Consider the following 24145-nt stretch of genomic DNA (forward strand, 5'->3'; position numbering starts at 1 on the left):
CAACTATAGGGCTTTGAATGGGAATAATTTTGTGTTTTGGATAGTTGGTCGGTTACAAGCGGTGGTCGCACATGTGGTTCGACTGTATTTGCTCTGAAGAGAGGCTTCAGAGGCAATCGGGGTTTTATTATCAGCTAACCGGGAATTCATTTGGTATATTTTTATATGTGTACATACACATTCATTCCTTTAATTTACTTTTGAAGATAAGTTACAAATTTTAAATGCCTAGGAGACTGAGGCATTAATAAGAGTCCAACTCAACATCTTCCTTTTCAATTCAGATTTCAATTTTGAAATGTATTGAATAAACTATTGTAAATACATGAGTTAGCCTGGTTGCGTCAAGGCGGATTCCGCGACTGTTAAAGCTATGACAAAAACAGTTGGATTACAAGTAGTATGTCCAAATAGTACGTTTCTTTGAGGTCTGCAACTTGAAATGTTGACCTCACGTTACATGCCTGGCAAGTTCGCCATAGACGCCAAAGGGCGGAAATCTTGGATTTCTGATCTCCCCAAAATTTGAGGAAAGAGCCAAAATTGATCGAAAAGTAATTAAAATTTCTAAAAGAACTCTAATATGAGCTTAGAACTAAATAATTGGCATGAGAAAAATACATTTTCTTCCTTTAATAGTGGGTTTTCCATTTGTCAGAAATCGGACGCCATGGCAACATCTAAGGCCTTTTGCGCAAATATCAAAAAAGGAACTCGGGTTCAAAGTCACCTCATGCAGAATTACGCAGCCCCCATCCTCCGGTCTAGATTTGGTAAACATATTGCATCAACCTTTTCGGACGAAAATGAGAAATGCGTGAAGTAATATTAAAAATATTAAAAGTGAAAATGAAAAGGATCTGATTCGTCTGGAAGAACTACGATCTGTTGTGTTTATTCTTGACGTCTTACGTCAAGCTACTTAACGAGCTGGACTCCTGAACGGGAGAGAGAGCTCTGCGTGGCGGCGCACTCGTTTGTTGAAGAGAGTATGACTATGGTAAAAAGGACAGAGGCAGATTGGCTGGAATAAATTTGGGCACCAAAGTGACGTTTTTTTTTTTTTAAACCAACATATTCGAGCCCAGCTGAAAAAATACAATATCTGGTTGAAACGACTCGAAACCAAGTAAGTTATGTTGAATGGTTTTTGCAACCGTCCGACCGCCATTTGATAACCGTCCGTGCTATTTGATAACAGCACGGGCAGAGAGGTTGAAACTAAGATGAAAATTGGGAGAATGGCTGCTAACGAAAACGGCAAACGGCGGATAAATGATTCCACTATGACCAGAACACGTGGTGCAGCCATTGTTATTAAGTTAAGCAGAAGCAATTTGCCTAAAATTGGACTGCACTTCAGGTCAAGAGCCGTTCATGGTGTAACAAGATGAACGATAGAAAGGTGGCGCCAAATAGTAAGACTTGAATTAAGAACACTGACAGCCACACACCCTGCTGCTCGATTGGTCGAGGAAACAAAAGGCTAACTATATGATCAGATCCTGTGGGCTATTGTCTAATGAGAAATGACTTGACATAAATGCCATTATGTTTGCCTCATAATGAATGGTTTTGTCTAGATGCATAATCCGTGTATGGCCAGAAATCCGTGACAGTCAGCGTATCAGTAGTGCGGGCTCGCATCTTATTTTTCTTCCCCAACGAATTTCGCAGGAAAAGAGGGAAAATGTACATTTACAGCATAAAATTGAACTCTAAAGTAGACATTTTACCATTAAAGGCGATTTCTATTCAGTAAAGGCAGTAAAAGCTAGGTTTTTCACAAGTGAAGGGTTGTGCAATGCCTAAATGTGCCCCTCACGCTTTTTGTCACGCGACATTCATAAACAACCGATTAAGAGGGAGAAAAGAGAAAATCTGAAGCTACAATCTGTGCTAGACAGCGGTATATTCCCGTAACACTAAGAAGGTCATATAAGCTTTATAATTCGAAGATGGCGGGCGATGTTTCGTCTTGAAAAGCGGTACAAATCATCGATTTCCTCCGCAATTTTAGGTGGTAATGGCGCTGGACTTGAAATATGGATTATTGGGATTTTCGAAAACGTTTGGCCGAACTTGTGCGGGTTCATATGCCTTCAAATGGGCCTCAAATGGAAGATCGATCTTCGTAGAGGAAGACTAGACGTACGCATTTTGTGCACGAACGGATATAGCGATGTTGGACGAAATGGAAGTAGCTAAAGTAAGATGAATTTAAGACACTAAAGGCGTGAGAAAGGGCTAAAATGTATTCGTCTTGGGCCGAACTTTGGCAAATCTGTGTACTGTAAGAATAAACGTGAGTAAAGTTTGACATGTTTTATGAAGTTGTAGACTACGCAATTTGTCTATCAACTTCGACTACAGAGTTATAACTGCTTTTTCTTATTTCTCATACAAAGTCTTTGTTACCCAGCCATATTTAAAGTCCACAAGTCGCGCGCCCTGCGCATGCTTCGCGGCCATCTTGTCCCGGATTTCTAGCATGAGAGAGACGTCTTTATTATCGGCCCGATTGCCCCTTTCTCCGTAAATGTTGGGTCATTTTTCCTTTTTTTGGAAATCACAAAACCCTGAATGTTTACTGCACCAAGATATACTCTGAGGCTTTTATATGTTTGTCGCCATTGTCTGCGCTCAGAACTGTGTTGTTGTCATCATGACGTCACCCAAAACCAAACCCGAACCCGATCCTGGAGTCGGAAGTAAAGCAGTTGTTCCGGTTGTTACTAATAATGCCAATCCTGGCTTTAGATTGAATGAACTCAAATGGACCAATAGAATTAAATCCTTCTTTGTTACAATTGGCCTTCAAGGATGCTTGAGAACCAATAAGCGTCTTCCAGGGGCACGACCCAGTGAGATGGCCCGGTATTGCCCATCAGCGATGAGCGAATGCAAAGAATCGGGCTGCTTGGTGATGATATCGAAGTTTATCTGCTTGCAGATCTTCATGCCGCGGCATATCTTGATAAATGATGTGTTCCAATTCGTCGCAGTTTTGTTTCAAGTGTGTCGAATCCAGTCACCCCTCCTGCAATTTTGAAGGTTCCTTTGTCGCTGCAGAGGCTTGAGCTATAGTGAAAGGTTCGCTTTGTAGGATTAAGAAAAGAGACGTATGTAGTAAAATGGTAGTTAGTTGCATCGAAAACAATCCAGTCGATGATAACTATTATTCTGTATAAGAAGGCACCAACTAATAATAATAATAATAATAATAATAATAATAATAATAATAATAATAATAATAATAATAATCGAATATTTATCCAGGATAACCCTTCAGTATAATTCAGAATAATTTGTGCACGTTCTTTTATTGTAAACCTAAATTTATCATAAATGATTGTAACGGCATTTTTTTTGTACCCTAATAGTCTTACTTTTTATTTTGGATGCATTTTTCTATATGTATACGCCAATGATATTTAACAATTATTCCACGAGCGCGCGTTGGATATGAGATGATAGATAGCCAACGAGGCGCGCACCTTTCCCAAGAATTATTGCTAGATCTTGCTGATTTCGCTTTGAAAAATCAACCAGAGGTCACCATTCCTCGGGCATGGTATAATGGCTCATATACCATGGCCGCTAAGCCAATCAAATCCCTGGAATTGCATTATACAATGATCCAGTTGTTAATAATGTAGATTATACATTGAGCATAACTATAAAATTCATTAAATACTTGGCTGCCGTCCATTTTCATCCATTTCCATCCACCATCTCCGCATGCTCCGAGGTCATCAGTCATGTGACAATAGACAGGTAGTACAAAGGATCCAGGCTTCAGCGAGTAGGCTTTGTTTCTCTCAGACCTAAACAACAACAACAACACATAGTTTACAAAAGCCAATTTAACATCACGACATCACAACATCACGCTATCTTTGTGACTCAAACTATTCTATTAGCTAGGATAGTTTCAAAAATCTCCAAAGCATACAATGGGAATGAATGCGGCCACATTAATTATCCCGCAAAATGCTATTAGGGGCATCTTGTTTTTTGACTATAACAACAGATGCGGTGGTAAAACAAGACGATCGGTTCAATCAGAGCAGTCTATTGGTGCTTTGTTTGGTACTCAACACACAAACGTTTTAAGAGAAAAGTACAAGACTTGTAAACAAATAATAAATAAATAATTGATATAAAATACCGAAAAAAAAAAAAAGGAAAAAGGTACAAATCACCATCAACAACAACAGCAAATTTTCGACTCGTTGATTAAGAGTTCTCATACCACTGTTTAATGCTTTGCCGGAGCTCAAAACAATAAAAGCGTTCAATTCATCTCCTGATAAATCTTCCGTATAAATAGATAACTCGTATGGAAGTAATATAATGGATTGGAGTGTATCCATTTTTGTCTTTAATAAACAAAAATCAACTTCCTTGAGGAGAATTTTATGGCCTTAGATAATTTCAGTGTTTTAAGGGATGGACCATTTTATTTTTGAAGGAGGGGGGGGGGGGGGGGGGAGGTGGGCAATTACCAAAAAAAAAAAAAAAAATCATGCACAGTGGGCCAAGGGAAAAAAAATCGAGCGAGCCTTTCTACTCGTAGGACCCTGTTTGACCAATTGAAAAACTGCTCTGTAATTTTTGTCATAATTTATTTTCAACAAACACAGTTTTGTAATAATCTTTCACCTCTTTGTGTTTCATATCATAAATATCATTTATACATCTTTCCATCTATTTCTTATATTAAAACATAAATTTGAACCATTTCACTGAATCTGGTATAGTAGAAAATTCATTTCATAAAATATCACTTTCCATCTCTTGTATTAAAAAAAACTTCAACATATCTGATATCTTTTAATTAAATAAACAATAACTGTAGTTAAATAGTGTTCACAGTCTTTAATGTATACAACTATAAAGGACAATAAATGACCTTTATAGGAATTAATTGCCCTTTAACTACTACCACTCGGTATACCACTAAATTTTATATAATAAAACAACATATCAACGTATACAACTCATGATCAACTAACATATGACACCGAGTCCAGGAATCGAGCCGGGCTGCATTGGTGGGAGACGAGTGCTCTCACCACTGCGCCATAGCTGGCGAGACAAGGGGAAGCCAGTCAAGTTATAACCACGAATGTCAGGGAAATCTAAGGCAATCGTATCGGGCTATAATGTCTCTGATCGATATTTTCAAAATATTCATCTCCATGTCTCTCCCTGAAGACCCGAAGAATCTACTGTTACTTTAAGAAACAAAGTATCATTTCGGACATATCCACCTTGGCGGAGTTCCCTGTGAGATAAAAACGTCGGACAACCTGACGCTATGTTTGTGTCTGATGTTGGCCTCTTGAAACTTGAACTTTGCGGGTCCGGTCGAAAAGCATCGTAGGCGTCTCGGATTCTGTCCTGGTCCAGAAGTTTAAAATGAACCTTTTGAGTAAACGGCCATGGCAACAACGCATCGTATTCACCTCGCATGATGACAAAGAACACCGACACATGCGTCCCTTTACCCATTCCGTCCCCATTAGGGTAAAGGCGAGCACATACTTTGTACCCAAACCGTCCAACGTAGAACGGAGGGCTGTAAATCGATGGGGTCTTGCCAGAAACAGCTCCCTGAAATCTTCGGCTGTATTGATCAATCTTCCAAAGGTACACTCCATCGTATGACGTAGCCTGCAAAATCTGGATCTGAAGATCTTGCTCGGACAGTTGAATTTCATGTAATGCTAGTTGGTGCTCGGTTCTGTCTAAACGCCGCTCACATGCATGGTGAGATGTGGCCAAACTGGGTCTCGGCTCGGAATCTTTTGCCATCGTCGTGGTCCCTTTGAGAAGCACCAGCTCTTTATGCAAGTTATTAACTCGTGTCTCGTGTTGCCTTACAGTATTCAGAATTTCCTCCATTTGAGAAGACATAACATTTCCGTTGGCTCCACGTCCGGCAGCTTCTAAATCAAGATAAAGTTTTTCCAAATCTCTTCGCTGGTCACTCATTGTCTTTTCAATCATAGATATTTTAGTTTGCTGTGTTTGCATGTTGTTTCTTGCTGCAACGAGTTCCTCGGTTTGGTTTTGAAGTTGCTGTTGCAGCGCATTTTTGTCATTTTGCAAACGAGAGAGCTCCTCTTCCATTTCCTTGTTTTTCCTGTTGTGTTCTTGACTTGAGCGGTTCATCAATTCCAGATGGTAATCAATACGGTCCTTGATATGCTGTTTAAGGTTTTCTTTTGTTCCCTGCAAAAAATATATATATGACTTGGAGTTAAAGGTGGCTCTATAACATCTCTTTAATTTCGCTGGTAGTGATATATATTTTTTCTTAATGTTCTGGTTCTTTCAGCCCTGTGAAAATATCTGGGTTCAAACATAGTCTCGAGTACCTAAGTCCTCATGCTTCAAAACAGGTTTGTCCGAATTTCGCGGGGTAAAATGTCGCTATTTTTTGTGCAAAGAAGAGAGAAACTCCAAAGTATCTCCTCGTAAAGTCAAAACAAATTCTGTACGTACGGTTCGGCCAATTTCTGCAATTTTCTTTTTTGCCATTTATTGTAGTTGTCCATGTATAATTCTCCCTAAGATTTTTTGGAGTACAAATGCCAGCTAAATCCTAACATTGAGCCAATTTTCAGAAAAATCCACCTTGGAAAACTCGTCAAAATAGCCTTACTTTTCAGGCTAAAACTGGCCTTGTTTCGCGCACCAGCATAATGAAAATATATCAGTTAGAAAACTGCGCGCGCTCGCGCCATTTTAGTACCCAGTCACTGCGCGCCAAATAACAGGAGCCTGAAACAGGGTAGTGGTTGTTGGTTGTTTGGAGTGCGAACTAGCCAGATATTTTCTTATTTCACAAATCGCACAATTAAAATCATTAAAAATTTGAATCTCTGTTGAACAAAACACTGCCAACAAAAACGTTTGAAGTCCCAACCACCACAACTTGCAGGGAACCATGTCTCCCTCAACTTTTTCAACTTTATCTATCGATTTCTTTAGAATGGTGATGGGCTGGCTGCTAATCAAGTAGGACCATTCATGCTTGGTGGCCAGGCCTGCAACCTTCCACTCTGCAGTCCTGAGTGCTTGTACATGTATTTAGGTAATGGTACCGATGTAATACACAACGTGTTCGCAGTGTTTGCTCTTTGTTCAAACATTTCGCGTGAAGCTGTATCGTGGAATGTTTTCTCAGCCGTTCGAAAACAGGGCAAAGGTTAACAAAAGTGAACTTACTTTAAAATCACAACCATGAATGCTGAAAGGGCACAAATGCTCAGCCTTAACACAGTGTGTGGTCACGTGATCCTCCATCATGTCTCGAGGTATTTCAATTTGGCCACAGTTTAAGATACAGCTGACGGGAAATTTAAGGCAGACATCCAAATGATCCTGAAACAATAACAAATTTGTAAAGGAATGGAAAAGACCGGTTATTCTCTGTGCGAAAGAAAATAGTGAGTGAAGGTAACACGTGCTTTTCGAAACGCACACATTGCACTCGACGTTTAACATCAAATGAAAAAGATGCGACGGTCAAAATCTTTTGATTAGAGGTGATTTTATCCAAAAAAAGAAAGCAGAGGGACTGAGGATAAGAAATAAGAAAAGTTCTGCGACATTTAAATTTTCATTAATGGGCGACGTTCTTCCTGCTTTGCTACTCGTTTAAGAATAAGGGCATGAAAGTGCGCAATTAGGCTAACTGATCACTCTTGTGACACGCGGTTAGCCAATCAAGGAAAGAAAAAACAACAGTTTTACATCAGGGTTCATTTAAGAAACCTAAGGGATAAACTGTCACATTATATCTCAATCCGTGTTTTTTTTTTGGGGGGGGGGGGAGGGGCGGGGGGAGGGGGGAGTGGGGAGGAGGGTGGGGAGCTACCTACTAGCTAATTAATTAATTAATTTTGGTACCGTTGGAAAACATTACGTTCCAGTTATATGATGAAGTTAAATTACTGAAATGATACAAAGAAGGGGAAGCTCTCAGGCTTTTGTTAGAGTCAGAGAGAAAAATATACATAATCGCCGGACATTTTGGTTAAGATTTTCTTTTATTATTTAAAAACTAATTTTTCGTTACCTTCATGTTGCTTTGTCGGACTTTTCCTCCACAATATGTACATATTACTGCCCTGTTGGTGCAATCTTTTGTTCTGTGTTGTTCAAGATTCCTTCTTTCCACCGTCTCACCACACGCTTGACACTGTACGTCGCCAAACTGGCACCCATCTTCATGCGCCTTGTAAAAGTAAAGAACCCATATACTATTGTTAATGAATTTTCTAGCGATATTGGTCGTAAGACAATCAAGAGGCAAGATGGTACCTTAAAGGGGAAGTATCACGAAAATTTGATGTCATTTCAAAACCCAAAAATGTTTGTCTGACAACAGAAACAAATTAAAATAAAATAATTGTGTAGCTTTGTTATGAATTATCACCCCAGTGCAATAAAACTGTCGATTAGTGCCTCTGGCCAGAGATAGAGTAGGTCGGAATGGATGGAAACTTGAATGTTAGCGGCTAATGTTTTTCAAGTTTTCGTATTTTTGTTTCGGCAAGAAGTGCTATAACAGAGTAAGAGTTGCCTCTGTTAAGAATTCAGTTGATTTCTCTCCTCTCGTTGTTCTAGAATTATTTTGTTGCAAAATGAAGGTCTTATTTCACCATTTTGATTTGAGTAGCCTCTACTTTGCATTTTCAAATGTTGTTTGAAGTCAGCCCAAGGCCAAAAAAATTCTCTCATCTAACTGGTCTTGATTTCCGTAGCCGATCGATAAACATAACGTACTCAAATTTACAACAGCTACATGTTACGTAGCGAGTCAACAGAACAATATTCTTAAATTTAGAAATGAACTTCTGTTAAATTTGAATGAAAACTTATATATTGAATACTACTCTTGTCTTTGATTGTTTCTTTTTATTAGGCTGTATAAAGTGACTACAACTGTTGGGCCTTGTTGAAATCAAAACGTGTGACTTATTTGTGACGCGTTCGTTCTGTGACCGCATGAGACTACAATTCTTTACTACGTCTCCTTCAAGTAACTAAAAAGCTTTCATGCACAATCTTTATTCCGATCCTGTTTTATCTTTGGCATTTTTTTTAATAAATAAAAAAGAAAAATGCGCAGTTTTGTTCATAAGCACGCAGCATGTCTGAGAGGGATATGAACCGTTTGTGACGTTGATCGAACTTGCGTGACCTGGCGAAGTCTAGAAAAATATTTCAAATACCTTCAGGTATCTCAGTTCGCCTTTCCAGTCGCAGCCTCTTTCTTTCCATCGACAGTAACAGAGAAGGCTTAGTACTTCTCTCTCACAACATTTATCTCGAAAACACTCATCCTGTGGTATTTCTTCTCCATCTACTGGACACCTTGGAACTTCCGGCCTGAAAGAAATTAATGAAAAGTGAGGCCTTCAAAAGCGCTGGAACAACAAGCAACATGGGTATTTCAAAAAATGGACAAACGACTCAATTAGGTCGCTAAAATACGATGTAACTCAAACTATGGCGATATTTGAAGGCTGGAAGTGAGGAGAAGGACATATACCCCTTACCCGACCCCACGCTCACCTCCTCTCTCCCTCTCCTTGAAAGACGTACCACAATAACAAAGAAATTCCATGTCGGAGTTCAATATAATATTGGAGCTTTTGTGAAGAAAATAGAACATATTTTATACAGCAGGTTGAAACCTACCCCAAAAGACCTCCCAGACAACTGCTACAAAATCGATGGCCACAGGACGTCTGCCAGGGTTCGTTGAAAACATTCTTGCAGATTGGGCATGAAAGCCTCTCATTTAATTTATCCACAAATTTTTCTTGGGAACCGGAGTTATCAATTTTGCCACACATAGGGTATGAGTATGCAGCACACAATGTTTTTCTGTAGTTTCTCGTGTACGTTGTTGTAGCATATTGAGAGCTTCCTGTGAATCGAATGTGAATATATGCTATGTGCTTCACTGAAAAGACGTGACGGATTGCGACATATTGACGTCAAAATTTCCCTGATACGTGACATTCCGGCATTCCACCTTTTACAAGGCCAAACTAGAATCATCAGTAAACTTAGCAGCGCTTGCAAGCGGAATAATAAGATTTGCAGATTATACTTTTAGCAATTAGATGTAAATCGCAGGTACTAATGGCACCGCGGAGAAGAACACACTATATATTCATATCCACTAACCTTAATTCGCTTGTAGTTCTTAAAGCTTCTTGCGTCACACGATTTGAAGAACAATGACGTCATTATGAGTTTATTATTGAAAGGGGTTTTTCCCTTCGCTCTGACTCGTGTGAATAATTTACTGGTTGAAACGTCTGAAACAGATCAGTTTCTTCTTCTTGTGGAGCGTGATCTCAACAGTGTCTGTCGTCGTACCTGTGTGTGAGTGAGACGGACACGGCTTAACGTCATTTCATCTGGGAAAAGGAGGAGGAAGAAAATTCACAACTAGGAGATCGATTGTATTCAATGGTATGCAAATACTGTGCTACAATGTAAAAAAATGAGCTTACGTTGTGATTATGTTAACCAAATCAAAATACTTTGCGCAAAACAGCGAAACCTCGCAAGTTTGGTCATCCTTTGTAATTATTTTCTATCTTTACTTCTTTGTCTTTAGATGCTATTTATTTATTTTCTCTTTTGAAACCTGTCGTTCTATTGCATAACTTTAAGTAGCTTGCGTGACACCGACCGCTCTACTTGATTGAGACACAGATAGGCGAACAATGAGGTAGCCTGCGAACAGCAGACGTATTTCCGGTCGTACCTCCTACTAGCTGTTCGCAGGCTAACAATGAGGTAGCCTCCCGCGCAGTCGTTTTTAGGGGACTCGAATTACCCTGGGATATACTTCCTAAACATTCAAATACAATTTCTACTGAGAAGGGGGTCTTATACCAGTGCTGTTCCTTTAATTTTGACGTCATAAAGTTAATTGGGTTGACCGGTTAATCTAGTTGATCAAGTTTGACGTAAGTATTCTGATTGTGCTAACATAGCACATTTTTTGTAAATGAATGATTTCATCCACGTATTCTATATATTCAGTTGTGACGTCTGAGATGCGAAGTGGTTTAAGGTTAAGGTTTAACACTGGTAGGCTGGGCCGGAATAGGTTTTAAACGTGCCGGTATGTGCCGTCCAGGTCTCCAAAGTTGAGCCCAATGTACATTAAATATTCAAGTTGATACCCCGTTCTAGAAACATTTCTACTCCGTGATTTTTTTCTTTTGATTTTCAATTTTCAAAGTTTTTGCCTGGTTTGTCAGACTGATGATATATCCTATGTAATGGCGATTAGTGCTTCTATGTAAGTTGTCTACTGCTTGCATCGAAATATCAGAGTAAGTTAAAATTTCACTTGAAGATTCCGTGCGTTTACATTTATATAACACTCTGTTTTAGAAATCGTGCCGAATATGAATCAACAAAGGATCACTGTGAAGATCTGTCATATCAAAGGAACAAAGAAAGTAAACATATAAAGGCAAGACATAACGTACTACATGAAAATATGACTTGCTGGCGAGAACTTAAACCGCGATCGCCTGCCTTCAAAAAAAGTCATAATAGCGAGCTTAGCTTTAGCAACGACGACGGCGACGGCAGCGAAAACGTCGCGATAATTCCAACTTGCTTATTATATGTCAAATGTTGGTGAAATTTCCTGGAGTTGATTTCTTAAGATTAGAAAGAAAAAGAAAATTTCGTCGTCGTGTGTTTACGTCCTCCATAAAACGCCCCATCAGGAAATTTCACGTCGGGACTCTGAGTCGTGAAGTGATGCCAACGGACTGAATGTACCGTAAAGTGTAATGTACGTGCAGAGTTATCAGGGAGCTTAAGCAGTGACGACGACGTCAACGAGAACGTCAGAAATCAATAGTTTAAATTAGCAAGACACTGGCTCTGCACGCGCATTTAATGCGCTTCGGTCCATTTCTTTGCCGTCCTCTGCAAAACAAGAACATGAAATGACCAAATTTAAGGTTTTATGGAGAACGTGAACGCATGATGATTAATTTTCCTTTCTCTTTATGAACTTTAAAGGCGCCCTTACGACGTTAGCTCCTCGATAGTTCGGCCATATTACAGAAACTGAGAGAGTATAAATTATCGCGAATTTACTAAGTCAGAAGACGCGAAGGTAACTTTCTAAGTTCCGTTTCCGTCGGCGTCGGCGTCGTCGTCGTCTCTGCTTAAGGTCCCTATTGTTTGGTTATTAAGCCTGTTGCTTTTTTGACGTTCTCGCTCGTTGCCGTTGCCGTCGTCGCTGCTAGAGCCCCCATATATAAGGGCAGTAATACAACCCGGCTACACCGCCATGTCAGCCGGAACAACGCTAGAAGCGAATAAAATAGCACGGCTGAATCTTATTTCATCACCAAGGTCACGGGGTCGCTCACTCCCAACATGGTTTATACTTAGGATCGACTAACAGCGATTAGTATAAATCTACTAGTGTTCTATCACGAATGCCGTTCTCTGATTGGCTACGCTACTCACTATCTATTCTGTGATAGATAGTGAGTAGCGGTTTTCAACAAAATGGCGGTCGCTTCGTCGCGTTTTCGAAGTGTCTGTGATGAGGAAATAGATAATTTACTTGTTTAGTTTTGAACGACTAGTAGATTTATACTAAAACAATTAGATTATTCGCTCTCGATTTCTATGCGTGATAGTTGATTCGGGCTTCGCCCTCATCAGCTATCACGCGATAGAAATCTCGAGCTCATAATCTAATTGTTAATTATAATCCATCAAATATTTTCGCTCGCGCGCGTTTGGTCTAAACGCCGCACGTGACCGAATATACCCCAGCTAATACTGGGGAATATCCGAGGATATTCCCCAAGTGATATGCCCCAATTTCAAAAACTTCAAGGAGCGTCAAGTTTGCAATTAAAATGAATGTCAAGATGGGGGAACGGTTTGCTTTTGTGACAGAAGAAGAGATATTAAAACCTGCTGGTCGATAAACCAGTTCCAGAAAACAACATACGCTCTAAACGTTTTTGACGGTAAGCTGTTCGTAAACGAAATGTTGAAATACTCAAGCTCGTATTTGCGACATTTTCTCTTGGTTTGAACTCTGTTTAACATTCCTTGAATTAATAATGTGGTAAAACTGAAAAATATGAAAGGCGAAAAGTTTTAGCCCATCTCATTTAAGAGTATTTATGGTTTTCTTTCGGTCTGGCGAAATGAAAAAGCCATCAACAAGCTATTAAACGAGTTTGATTAATAAGCTCGAAGCTCGCTCACACGACGGCAAATGTTACAGTTGTAATTCAGTGAGAGCAATTCGTGCTGGCCTGGATATAAGGAATTCAAATAACGAAAACATAAATTTCAGTACCATTACTGACAGAGTTCAAGTCGGTACATGATGCTATCAATGCTCACCTGGTCGAGGCGAGATCGCTCGCGAACATAAAATCTCGTCCACGAAACAAAAACCAGCCATGATACCCCGAGATGTCGAAATTCTCCACGAAGAGAAGCAGCTTGTCCTACTCTCGAGCAACAAGTTTAATCCTCAGTGATTGTGAACGACTTCGTTGCTGGCTCCATTCAATGTCAAGTTAGCAAAGAAAGCGCTCTGATGGAATCCAGCAAAAACAACCGGTGGCGTCGTATTCGACTGCAGATTCAGCTTCGATTTCTTCACAGGTCGTTTTCGGCTAGCAAATTCCACAATTGTATTTTCGATATAAAGTGCTGCTCTAATTGAACACGAGATAAAGGAAGAGAACGACAAAGCTCCGGCTGTTTCGTTGACGGCAGTTTACACTTTTTACGGAATGCGATACTTTACAGTTTTTCGCTTTCAGTGATCTTAAGCTTGTTCTCGAGAGGTAGTTAGATTCCCTGTAACCTTATCCGCCTCTTGTATCTTGCTTTTGTCTTTCACGGAATTAAACACGTTTACTTTCCTTTCAAATATTTTACCTTTTCCCCAAACAAACGCTTTCGACCTGAAGCGAAATCTGCCGTGGAGATTTTGGAAGCCAACTGACAAACTTTGACGTGATTGACGTTCGACAGAATGGCAAATCCTGCCGATTCCCGCGAGATTCCCGCATGTTGCGAAAAATATTTGAAGGATAATAAACACAATAGCCTCCATTTGACTTTAAAAATATGCTCAGATATTTGTCCTTGGACATTATCTGCTCCTCGAAGCTCACAGTTTTCCTCGAGCTTCGCTCTCGGAAAACTGTTCGCTTCTCGGAACAGATAATGTCCGCGGACAAATATCTGAGCATATTTTCGCGCCAAATGGAGGCTATTGTTTATTTATATGCAGCATGAAGCCGACAACAAGGAATATTGACTAAGTGAATGAGCCATATTTTCACATAGGATGACTGTGAAGCTAGATGAAAGAAAACTGAAAAATACAACGGCATGAAAAGAATTCTACTCCTCTCAGATCATGACTGACTGACAAAAAAAGCTATAATTTGAAGTTGCAGCGAAAATCTCGGACTTGGCTATCCATTTAAATTTTATAATTTTCCTCGCCAATTCCCTTTATATAATTCTTGGCTTATTTTACGCAGTCGAAACAGGAAACCAAAGGAAGTTCAAAATAGGCAAAGCAGAGCTAACTATAACTATTTCTATGGTCGCTGTTTTATTATGTAAAAGAGATATACAAGTAAAGCAGTTGTTCCGGTTGTTACTAATAATGCCAATCCTGGCTTTAGATTGAATGAACTCAAATGGACCAATAGAATTAAATCCTTATTTGTTACAATTGGCCTTCAAGGATGCTTGAGAACCAATAAGCGTCTTCCAGGGGCACGACCCAGTGAGATGGCCCGGTATTGCCCATCAGCGATGAGCGAATGCAAAGAATCGGGCTGCTTGGTGATGATATCGAAGTTTATCTGCTTGCAGATCTTCATGCCGCGGCATATCTTGATAAACGATGTGTTCCAATTCGTCGCAGTTTTGTTTCAAGTGTGTCGAATCCAGTCACCCCTCCTGCAATTTTGAAGGTTCCTTTGTCGCTGTAGAGGCTTGAGCTATAGTGAAAGGTTCGCTTTGTAGGATTAAGAAAAGAGACGTATGTAGTAAAATGGTAGTTAGTTGCATCGAAAACAATCCAGTCGATGATAACTATTATTCTGTATAAGAAGGCACCAACTAATAATAATAATAATAATAATAATAATAATAATAATAATAATAATAATAATAATAATAATAATAATCGAATATTTATCCAGGATAACCCTTCAGTATAATTCAGTATAATTTGTGCACGTTCTTTTATTGTAAACCTAAATTTATCTTCCTTTTATTGGAAACCTAAATTTATCATAAATGATTGTAACGGCATTTTTTTTGTACCCTAATAGTCTTACTTTTTATTTTGGATGCATTTTTCTATATGTATACGCCAATGATATTTAACAATTATTCCACGAGCGTGCGTTGGATATGAGATGATAGACAGCCAACGAGGCGCGCACCTTTCCCAAGAATTATTGCGAGATCTTGCTGATTTGGCTTTGAAAAATCAACCAGAAGACAATTTAATGGTCACCATTCCTCGGGCATGGTATAATGGCTCATATACCATGGCCGCTAAGCCAATCAAATCCCTGGAATTGCATTATACAATGATCCAGTTGTTAATAATGTAGATTATACATTGAGCATAACTATAAAATTCATTAAACACTTGGCTGCCGTCCATTTTCATCCATTTCCATCCACCATCTCCGCATGCTCCGAGGTCATCAGTCATGTGACAATAGACAGGTAGTACAAAGGATCCAGGCTTCAGCGAGTAGGCTTTGTTTCTCTCAGACCTAAACAACAACACATAGTTTACAAAAGCTAATGTAACATACGAAAACAACATCACGCTATCTTTGTGACTCAAACTATTCTATTAGCTACGATAGTTTCAAATGATCTCCAAAGCATACAATGGGAATGAATGCGGCCACATGAACTTTAATTTTACCACAAGAGAAGGGGAATTCCAATGGCCAAAATTGCCATTATTAGGACTTTTCTTCTTTGGGGCCAGCTCTGCAATGAAAGAAATTAAGGAGACTAGTGCTGCTTGAAGTGGCTGAAAATTTGGTTGAGTAATCACATTCCTACTTTTGCTGTTAAGTATCAGCATTGAATCGGTTTGGTTATTTGCAATACCAGTGGTTTTAATTTTGACTATAACAACAGATCCGGTAGTAAAACAAGATGATCGGTTAAATCAGAGCAGTCTGTTGGTGCTTTGTTTGGTACTCAACACACAAACGTTTTAAGAGAAACGTACAAGACTTGTAAACAAATAATAAATAAATAATTGATATAAAATACCGAAAAAAAAAAAAAAAAGAAAAAAAGAAAAAAGGTCTAAATCACCATCAACAACAACAGCAAATTTTCGACTCGTTGATTAAGAGTTCTTATAACACTGTTTAATGTTTTGCCGGAGCTCAAAACAATAAAAGCGTTCAATTCATCTCCTGTTAATTCGTATGGAAGTAATATGATGGATTGGAGAGTATCCATTTTTGTCTTTAATAAAAAACAATCAACTTCCTTGAGGAGAATTTTATGGTCTTCGATCATTTGAGTGTTTTAAGGGATGGACCATTTTATTTTTGTGGGAGGGGGGGGGGGGGATTGGGCTATTACCTAAAAAAAATAAAAAACAATCATGCACAGTGGGCCAAGGGAAAAAAAATCGAGCGAGCCTTTGTACTCGTAGGACCCTGTTTGACCAAATGAAAAACTGATCTGTAATTTTTGTCATAATTTATTTTCAACAAACAAACAAACTAGTGTAATTATTTTTCACCTCTTTGTGTTTCATATCATAAAAGTCATAAATATATATCATTTCCATCTATCTCTTGTATTAAAACATAAATTTGAACCATTTCACTGAATCTGGTATAGCATAAAATTCCTTTCATAAAATATCACTTTCCATCTCTTGTATTAAAAAAACTTCAACATATCTGATATCTTTTAATTAAATAAACAATAACTGTTGTTAAATAGTGTTCACAGTCTTTAATGTCTACAACTATAAAGGACGATAAATGCCCTTTATAGGACTTAATTGCCCTTTAACTACTACCACTCGGTATACCACTAAATTTTATATAATAAAACAACATATCAACATATAAAACTCATGATCAACTAACATATGACACCGAGTCCAAGAATCGAGCCGGGCTGCATTGGTGGGAGACGAGTGCTCTCACCAGTGAACCATTTCACTGAATCTGGTATAGCATAAAATTCATTTCATAAAATATCACTTTCCATCTCTTGTATTAAAAAAACTTCAACATATCTGATATCTTTTAATTAAATAAACAATAACTGTTGTTAAATAGTGTTCACAGTCTTTAATGTCTACAACTATAAAGGACGATAAATGTCCTTTATAGGACTTAATTGCCCTTTAACTACTACCACTCGGTATACCACTAAATTTTATATAATAAAACAACATATCAACATATAAAACTCATGATCAACTAACATATGACACCGAGTCCAAGAATCGAGCCGGGCTGCATTGGTGGGAGACGAGTGCTCTCACCACTGCGCCATAGGTGGCGAGACAAGGCGAAGCCAGTCAAGTTATAACCACGAATGTCAGGGAAATCCAAAGCATGCGTATCGGGCTATAATGTCTCTGATCGATATTTTCAAAATATTCATCTCCATGTCTCTCCCTGAAGACCCGAAGAATCTACTGTTATTTTAAGGAACAAAGTATCATTTCGAACATATCCAACTTGGCGGAGTTCTCTGTGAGATAAAAATGTCGGACAACCCGACGCTATGTTTGTGTCTGATGTTGGCCTCTTGAAACTTGAACTTTGCGGGTCCGGTCGAAAAGCATCGTAGGCGTCTCGGATTCTGTCCTGGTCCAGAAGTTTAAAATGAACCTTTTGAGTAAACGGCCATGGCAACAACGCATCGTATTCACCTCGCATGATGACAAAGAACACCGACACATGCGTCCCTTTACCCATTCCGTCCCCATTAGGGTAAAGGCGAGCACATACTTTGTACCCAAACCGTCCAACGTAGAACGGAGGGCTGTAAATCGATGGGGTCTTGCCAGAAACAGCTTCCTGAAATCTTTGGCTGTATTGATCAATCTTCCAAAGGTACACTCCATCGTATGACGTAGCCTGCAAAATCTGAATCTGAAGATCTTGCTCGGACAGTTGAATTTCATGTAATGCTAGTTGGTGCTCGGTTCTGTCTAAACGCCGCTCGCATGCTTGGTGAGATGTGGCCAAATTGGGTCTCGGCTCGGAATCTTTTGGCATCATCGTGGTCCCTTTGAGAAGCACCAGCTCTTTATGCAAGTTATTAACTCGTGTCTCGTGTTGCCTTACAGTATTCAGAATTTCCTCCATTTGAGAAGACATAACATTTCCGTTGGCTCCACGTCCGGCAGCTTCTAAATCAAGATAAATTTTTTCCAAATCTCTTCGCTGGTCACTCATTGTCTTTTCAATCATTGATATTTTAGTTTGCTGTGTTTGCATGTTGTTTCTTGCTGCAATGAGTTCCTGGGTTTGGTTTTGAAGTTGTTGTTGCAGCGCATTTTTGTCATTTTGCAGACGAGAGAGCTCCTCCTCCATTTCCTTGTTTTTCCTGTTGTGCTCTTGATTTGAATGGTTCATCATTTCCAGATGGTACTCAATACGATCCTTGGTATGACGTTTAAGGCTTTCTTTTGTTCCCTACAAAAAATATATATATAAATTTGGAGTTTCAGGTGGCTATATAACATTTCTTCAGTTTTCGTTGGTAGTGATATATATTTTATCTTGATGTTCTGGTTTTTTCAGCCCTGTGAAAATATCTGGGTTCAAACATAGTTTCGAGTACCAAAGTCCTTATGCTTCAAAACAGGTTTGTCCGAATTTCGCGGGGTAAAATGTCGCTATTTTTTGTGCAAAGAAGAAAGAAACTCCGAAGTATCTCCTCGTAAAGTCAAACAAATTCTGTACGTACGGTTCGGCCAATTTCTGCAATTTTCTTTTTTGCCATTTACTGTAGTTGTCCATGTATAATTCTCTCTAAGATTTTTTGGAGTACAAATACCAGCTAAATCCTAACATTGAGCCAATTTTCAGAAAAATCCACCTCGGAAAACTCGTCAAAATAGCCTTACTTTTCAAGCTAAAACTGGCCTTGTTTCGCGCAACAGCATAATGAAAATATACCAGTTAGAAAACTGCGCGCGCTCGCGCCATTTTAGTACCCAGTCACCGCGCGCCAAATTCTATATGGAGTGACCTTAACTTTGATTTTGTTTTGCTTGATGAAAGAACAAATCGAACTAAGGGAGACGGCTTTACATACAACTAAGAATACAGGACAGGGAAGGGGCATAACACAAGGCACAGAAAGTAACATTGCAAAACGTATAATCAAAGTATCCAAAAATAAAACTGCTGAGCTCGAAAAGGAAGGATTGTAAACAACGAGACATCAATACAATCCAGTTTTGATTCTCTTGGTTGTTGAAATAAATTTGTAATCATCCAGAAAATGAAACAGATGGCATTAGGTGACAACTTAGGCATGATCATGAAAAGATAGTTCATTGACAGATGGCAGTCTTTAAAGCACGTTTAGTTAACAAACTTGATTCCTCTTGTCATGATCACTGGGCTATACAGACTCACCAATTGCAAAATACTCTTTCCTGGCACATCTAAGAAGAATCCTGACCCCCTACAATCAGTACTAGTTATTTCTTGAACGAATGCCACCCATCCGATCCAAGTATATTCACGAATACGAACAAGGGCTGTTTGTCGAATGCCCACAGCGCACGACCTTGCCCATCATTAAAACCATGTTTTACCCATTAGTGATTGTTTAGCCTTTTCCAGGCTCCTGGAGAGACGAGAAGGAGAGGGCGAGGGGACGAAGTCCCCCTGTTTTTCGTCCGCTCGCCTTCTCCTTCGCGTCTCGGCCTGTATTTCGCGTATCTCCAGGAGCCTGGAATAGGCTAGTGATTGTTTGGAGTGCAAACTAGCCAGATATTTTCATATTTCACACATCGCACAATTGAAATCATTAAAAATTTGAATCTCTGTTGAACAAAACACTGCCAATAAAAACGTTTGAGGTCCCAATAAGTCCGGACCACCACAACTTGCAGGGAACCATGTCTCCTGCCACTTTTCAACTTTATCTATCCATTTCTTTAGAATCGTGATGGGCTGGCTGCTAATCAAGTAGGACTATTCATGCTTGGTGGCCAGGCCTGCAACCTCCACTCTGCAGTCCTTGTGCATGTATTTAGTCAACGGTACCGATGTAATACACAACGTGTTCGCAGTGTTTGGTCTTTGTTCAATTATTTCGTGTGAAGCTGTATGCCCTGTTCTCTCAGCCGTTCGAAAACAGGGCAAAGGTTAAGAAAAGTGAACTTACTTTAAAATCACAACCATGAATGCTGAAAGGGCACAAATGCTCAGCCTTAACACAGTGTGTGGTCACGTGATCCTCCATCATGTCTCGAGGTATATCAATTTGGCCACAGTTTAAGATACAGCTGACAGGAAATTTAAGGCAGACATCCAAATGATCCTGAAACAATAACACATTTTTGAGTGAATTGAAAATACCGGTTATTCTCTCTGGGAAAGAAAATAGTGAGTGAAGTAGCACGTGCTTTTCGAAACTTACACATTGCAAATAACAAAAAATCTGTCATATACACTTTAACATCTAAAGAAAAAGATGCGACGGCCAAAATCTCTTAATTCGAGGTGATTTTATGCAACAAGAAGGCAAAGGGAAAGAGAATAAGAAATAAGAAAACTTAAAGCCTTGCTACTTGTTTAAGACTCAGGGCATGAAAGTGCGCAATGAGACTAAAGGAAATACTTTTTTTACTTGCGTGATCCAAAGAAGGAAAAAGAATAATTTTATATCAGCGTCCATTTAAGAAACCTAAGGGGTAGATTGTCACATTAAATCCCAAACCTTTTCTTTTGGGGCGGGGGGGAAGGGGGGGGGGGGGTGGGGGTGTGGATTGGGGTACTATACCTTTTAGCAGTTAATTAATTAATTAATTAATTAATTAATTAATTAATTAATTAAATCTGGTACCGTTCTAAAACATTACGTTCCAGTTCAGCATGATGAAGTTAAATTAATGAAATGATACAAAGAAGAGGAAGCTCTCCGGCTTTTGTTAGAGTCAGAGAGAAGTATACATAATCGACATTTAGTTAGATTGTCTTTTATTATTTTAATACAATTCTTCACTACCTTCATGTTGCTTTGACGAACTTTTCCTCCACAATATGTACATATTACTGCCCTGTTGATGCAATCTTTTATTCTGTGTTGTTCAAGATTTCTTCTTTCCATCGTCTCATCACACGCTTGACACTGTACGTCGCCAAACTGGCAGCCATCTTCATGCGCCTTGTAAAATTAAAGAACCCATATACTGTTAGTACTGTAATGAATTTTCTAGCGACATTGGTCATAAGAAAATCAAGAGGCAAGACGGTACCAAAACAAAAATTCATACATGACTCTAACTACTCGAAATTCAAAGAAATGAATTGAAGAATGATTTCACATAAGAAGCAATTTCGGTTTCTATTTACAATTGAAAAAAGGTTCCTTGTTGGAATTTCGAACTTAACGTGTTTGTCAAAGTATGCTAACTATATATTTTTTTAGCAAAACAGGGCTGATTCACAATTTAGATATTTTCTACGTTGTTGAAATGCTTTTTCAGTCAGGGAATAATTTGCCAATTAGATCCAACAAGATGCAGCACCCATACGCCGGATACTCGGCTTCAAAGTATATCCATTATGTTAAAATATGATTGGATCATGGAGCCTACTTAGTAAGTTCAGTAATTTGAGTGGCCTCTGCTTTGCATTTTTAAATGTTGTTTGAAGCCACAAAAGTATCTCATTTTAACCGCATCACTTGATCTAAAGTCCTGATTTCCGTAGCCGATCGATAAACATAACGTACTCAAATTTACAACAGCTACATGTCACGTAGAGAGTCAACCGAACAGAACAATATACTTAAATTTAGAAATGAACTACTGTCTGTTAAATTTGAATGAAACCTTATATATGGAACACTACTCTTGTCTTTCATTGATGCTGTTTGTGAGGCTATATTAAAGTGATTACAACTTTCGAGCCTTGCTGAAATCAAAACGGGTGACTTGTGACACGTTCGTTCTGTGACCGCATGCTACAAGTCTTTTCTGCATCTCCTTCCTGAGTAACTAAAAAGCTTTCATGCACAATCTTTATTCCGATCCTGTTTTATCTTTGGCATTTTTTTGAATTAAAACAAAAAACACCATTTTTTCTCAGTTTTGTTCATAAGCATGCAGCATGTCATTAAAAAGGGACAGGAACCGTTTGTGACGTTGATCAAACTTGCGTGACCTGGCGATCTTGGATATTAAAAGTCTAGAAATTTCTTTCCAATACCTTCAGGTATCTCAGTTCGCCTTTCCACTTGCAGCCTCTTTCTTTCCATCGACAGTAACATAGAAGGCCAAGTACTTCTCTCTCACAACATTTATCTCGAAAACACTCATCCTGTGGTATTCCTTCTCCATCTACTGGGCATCTTGGAATTTCCGGCCTGAAAGAAATTAATGAAGAGTGAGCCCTAATCAAAAGCGTTGAGACAATAAGCAACGTGGGGGTTTCAAACAATAGAAAAACGACTCAATTAGGTCGCTAAAATACGATGTAACTCAGACTATGGTGATATTTGAAGGCCGGAAGAGAGGAGAAGGACATACACCCCTTACCTTACCCCACCCTCTCCTCCTCTCTTTCTCTCCTTGAAAGACGTACCACAATAACAAAGAAATTACATCTCGAAGTTCGATATAATATTGGAGCTTTTGCGGAGAAAATAGAACATATTTTACACAGTAGATTAAAGCATACCCTAAAAGACCTTCCAGACACTTGCTACAAAATCGATGGCCACAAGACGTCTGCCAGGGTTCGTTGAAAACATTCTTGCAGATTGGGCACGAAAGACGTTCATCTAATTTGTCCACGAATTTTACTTGAAAACTGGGATTACTGTTATCAACCTTGCCACACATAAGGTATAAGTATGCAGCACACAATATTTTGTTTTAGTTTCTCCTCCTCGTTGCTTTCTCATACTGAAGTCAGCCTTCTGCATATATGCTTTGTGTTTACGTGACGGATTGTGGTCAGTATCATGATGACGTCAAACTCCGTGCCATTGTCATTCTAGGTTGAGCTAGTAGGTCAAAGTCGTCAAACCAGAATCACAGCAAACTTAGCAGAGCTTGCATGCGGAATAAAAGGACTTCAAAATCATGCTTTTAGCAATTACATGCTAATCGGGGTACTAATCATAGCGCACCAGGAGGAAAACGCTAATTAAAAGTCATTTCCACCAACCTAAATTCGTTCGTAAATTTCATAAAGTAGCTAGTAGTTCTCGTGGCTTCCCTAGCGTCACGCGATTTTAAGAACAATGACGTCATTATGAGGTATTATTAGTGGGGTTTTTCCCTTCGCATATCGGTGTCAATGGTTCGCTGGATCAAGGGTATGCAAATACTGTCCTACGATATTGCAAATGTGCTTACGTTGTGTATGTCAACAAAATCAAAATATTTTGCGCAACACACCGAAACCTCGCAATCTTGGTGACATCTTTATCAATTATTTTGTATCTTCACTTTTTTGTATTTAAATGCTATATCATTTATTCGTTTTGTCTTTTGAAATCTGTCGTTCTATTGCGTAACTTTAAGAGCGTGCGCCGCAGACGGACTGATAACCTTGGGCTAACAATGGGGGTGTTTACGTACGTCAAACTGACTGTGACGTTAATGAATGTTTCTAAATATATTTCCCGAGGATGTACGTGACACGACTTCAACCAAAATTAACTGTGTTAGGATTCGATGACGCAGCAGATCTCACCGCTTTGCTGTTTTTTGCTAATTTTTTAATGTTTTAATGGCAGCTGTAAATGTTAAGAAAATTCATAAATAATCATTACCGCTCAATCAGTAATACAATTACAACTAACT

At 39.0% G+C, this 24145-nt stretch overlaps 4 protein-coding genes across 5 annotated transcripts in view; 1 reads left to right on the forward strand and 3 right to left on the reverse strand.

Moving 5' to 3' along the window:
* Positions 1 to 4010, reverse strand: part of LOC146487426 (putative skeletal organic matrix protein 5) — a 34628-nt gene extending 30618 nt beyond the window's left edge. Inside the window, exon 1 of the mRNA XM_085088101.1 lies at positions 3698 to 4010. The gene's annotated coding sequence lies outside the window, so the exon portion shown is untranslated. The remainder of the gene's footprint in view (positions 1 to 3697) is intronic.
* Positions 4011 to 4611: 601 nt separating this feature from the next.
* Positions 4612 to 9952, reverse strand: LOC146487428 (TNF receptor-associated factor 3-like). Its single transcript, XM_085087964.1, has 5 exons — positions 9721 to 9952; positions 9252 to 9408; positions 8093 to 8251; positions 7240 to 7395; positions 4612 to 6240 (listed from the first exon to the last, which is right to left on the reverse strand). Exons 1-5 carry the CDS (start codon positions 9876 to 9878, stop codon positions 5197 to 5199), a joined length of 1674 nt encoding a protein of 557 aa, XP_084944090.1. The 5' UTR covers positions 9879 to 9952; the 3' UTR covers positions 4612 to 5196.
* A 535-nt stretch (positions 9953 to 10487) lies between these two features.
* Positions 10488 to 24145, forward strand: part of LOC146487429 (TNF receptor-associated factor 3-like) — a 58127-nt gene continuing 44469 nt past the window's right edge. Inside the window, exons 1-3 of one of the 2 annotated variants that reach the window (XM_085087865.1) lie at positions 10503 to 11347; positions 11443 to 11865; positions 12242 to 12426. The gene's annotated coding sequence lies outside the window, so the exon portion shown is untranslated. The other variant, XM_085087877.1, reaches the window with a different exon arrangement.
* On the reverse strand, positions 16805 to 23263 carry LOC146487430 (TNF receptor-associated factor 3-like). The gene is made up of 5 exons (XM_085087950.1): positions 23013 to 23263; positions 22542 to 22698; positions 21337 to 21495; positions 20494 to 20649; positions 16805 to 18785 (listed from the first exon to the last, which is right to left on the reverse strand). The coding sequence occupies exons 1-5, from the start codon at positions 23174 to 23176 to the stop codon at positions 17742 to 17744; spliced, it is 1680 nt and encodes a 559-aa protein (XP_084944076.1). The 5' UTR covers positions 23177 to 23263; the 3' UTR covers positions 16805 to 17741.

Source organism: Pavona decussata, unplaced genomic scaffold (assembly GCF_977016875.1).
Source record: "Pavona decussata unplaced genomic scaffold, jaPavDecu1.1 SCAFFOLD_16, whole genome shotgun sequence".
Classification (NCBI taxonomy): domain Eukaryota; kingdom Metazoa; phylum Cnidaria; class Anthozoa; order Scleractinia; family Agariciidae; genus Pavona; species Pavona decussata.

Coding starts and splice junctions, on each gene's coding strand:
- LOC146487428 (XM_085087964.1), bottom strand. CDS start 9,878: ATGTGTGGCAAAATTGATAACTCCGGTTCCCAAGAAAAATTTGTGGAT. Junction 8,252..9,251: donor GCGAACTGAGATACCTGAAG/GTATTTGAAATA, acceptor TACTTTTACAAG/GCGCATGAAGATGGGTGCCA. Junction 6,241..7,239: donor TTCATGGTTGTGATTTTAAA/GTAAGTTCACTT, acceptor TATTTTTTGCAG/GGAACAAAAGAAAACCTTAA.
- LOC146487430 (XM_085087950.1), bottom strand. CDS start 23,176: ATGTGTGGCAAGGTTGATAACAGTAATCCCAGTTTTCAAGTAAAATTC. Junction 22,699..23,012: donor TGTCTGGAAGGTCTTTTAGG/GTATGCTTTAAT, acceptor AATTTCTTTCAG/GCCGGAAATTCCAAGATGCC. Junction 18,786..20,493: donor TTCATGGTTGTGATTTTAAA/GTAAGTTCACTT, acceptor TATTTTTTGTAG/GGAACAAAAGAAAGCCTTAA.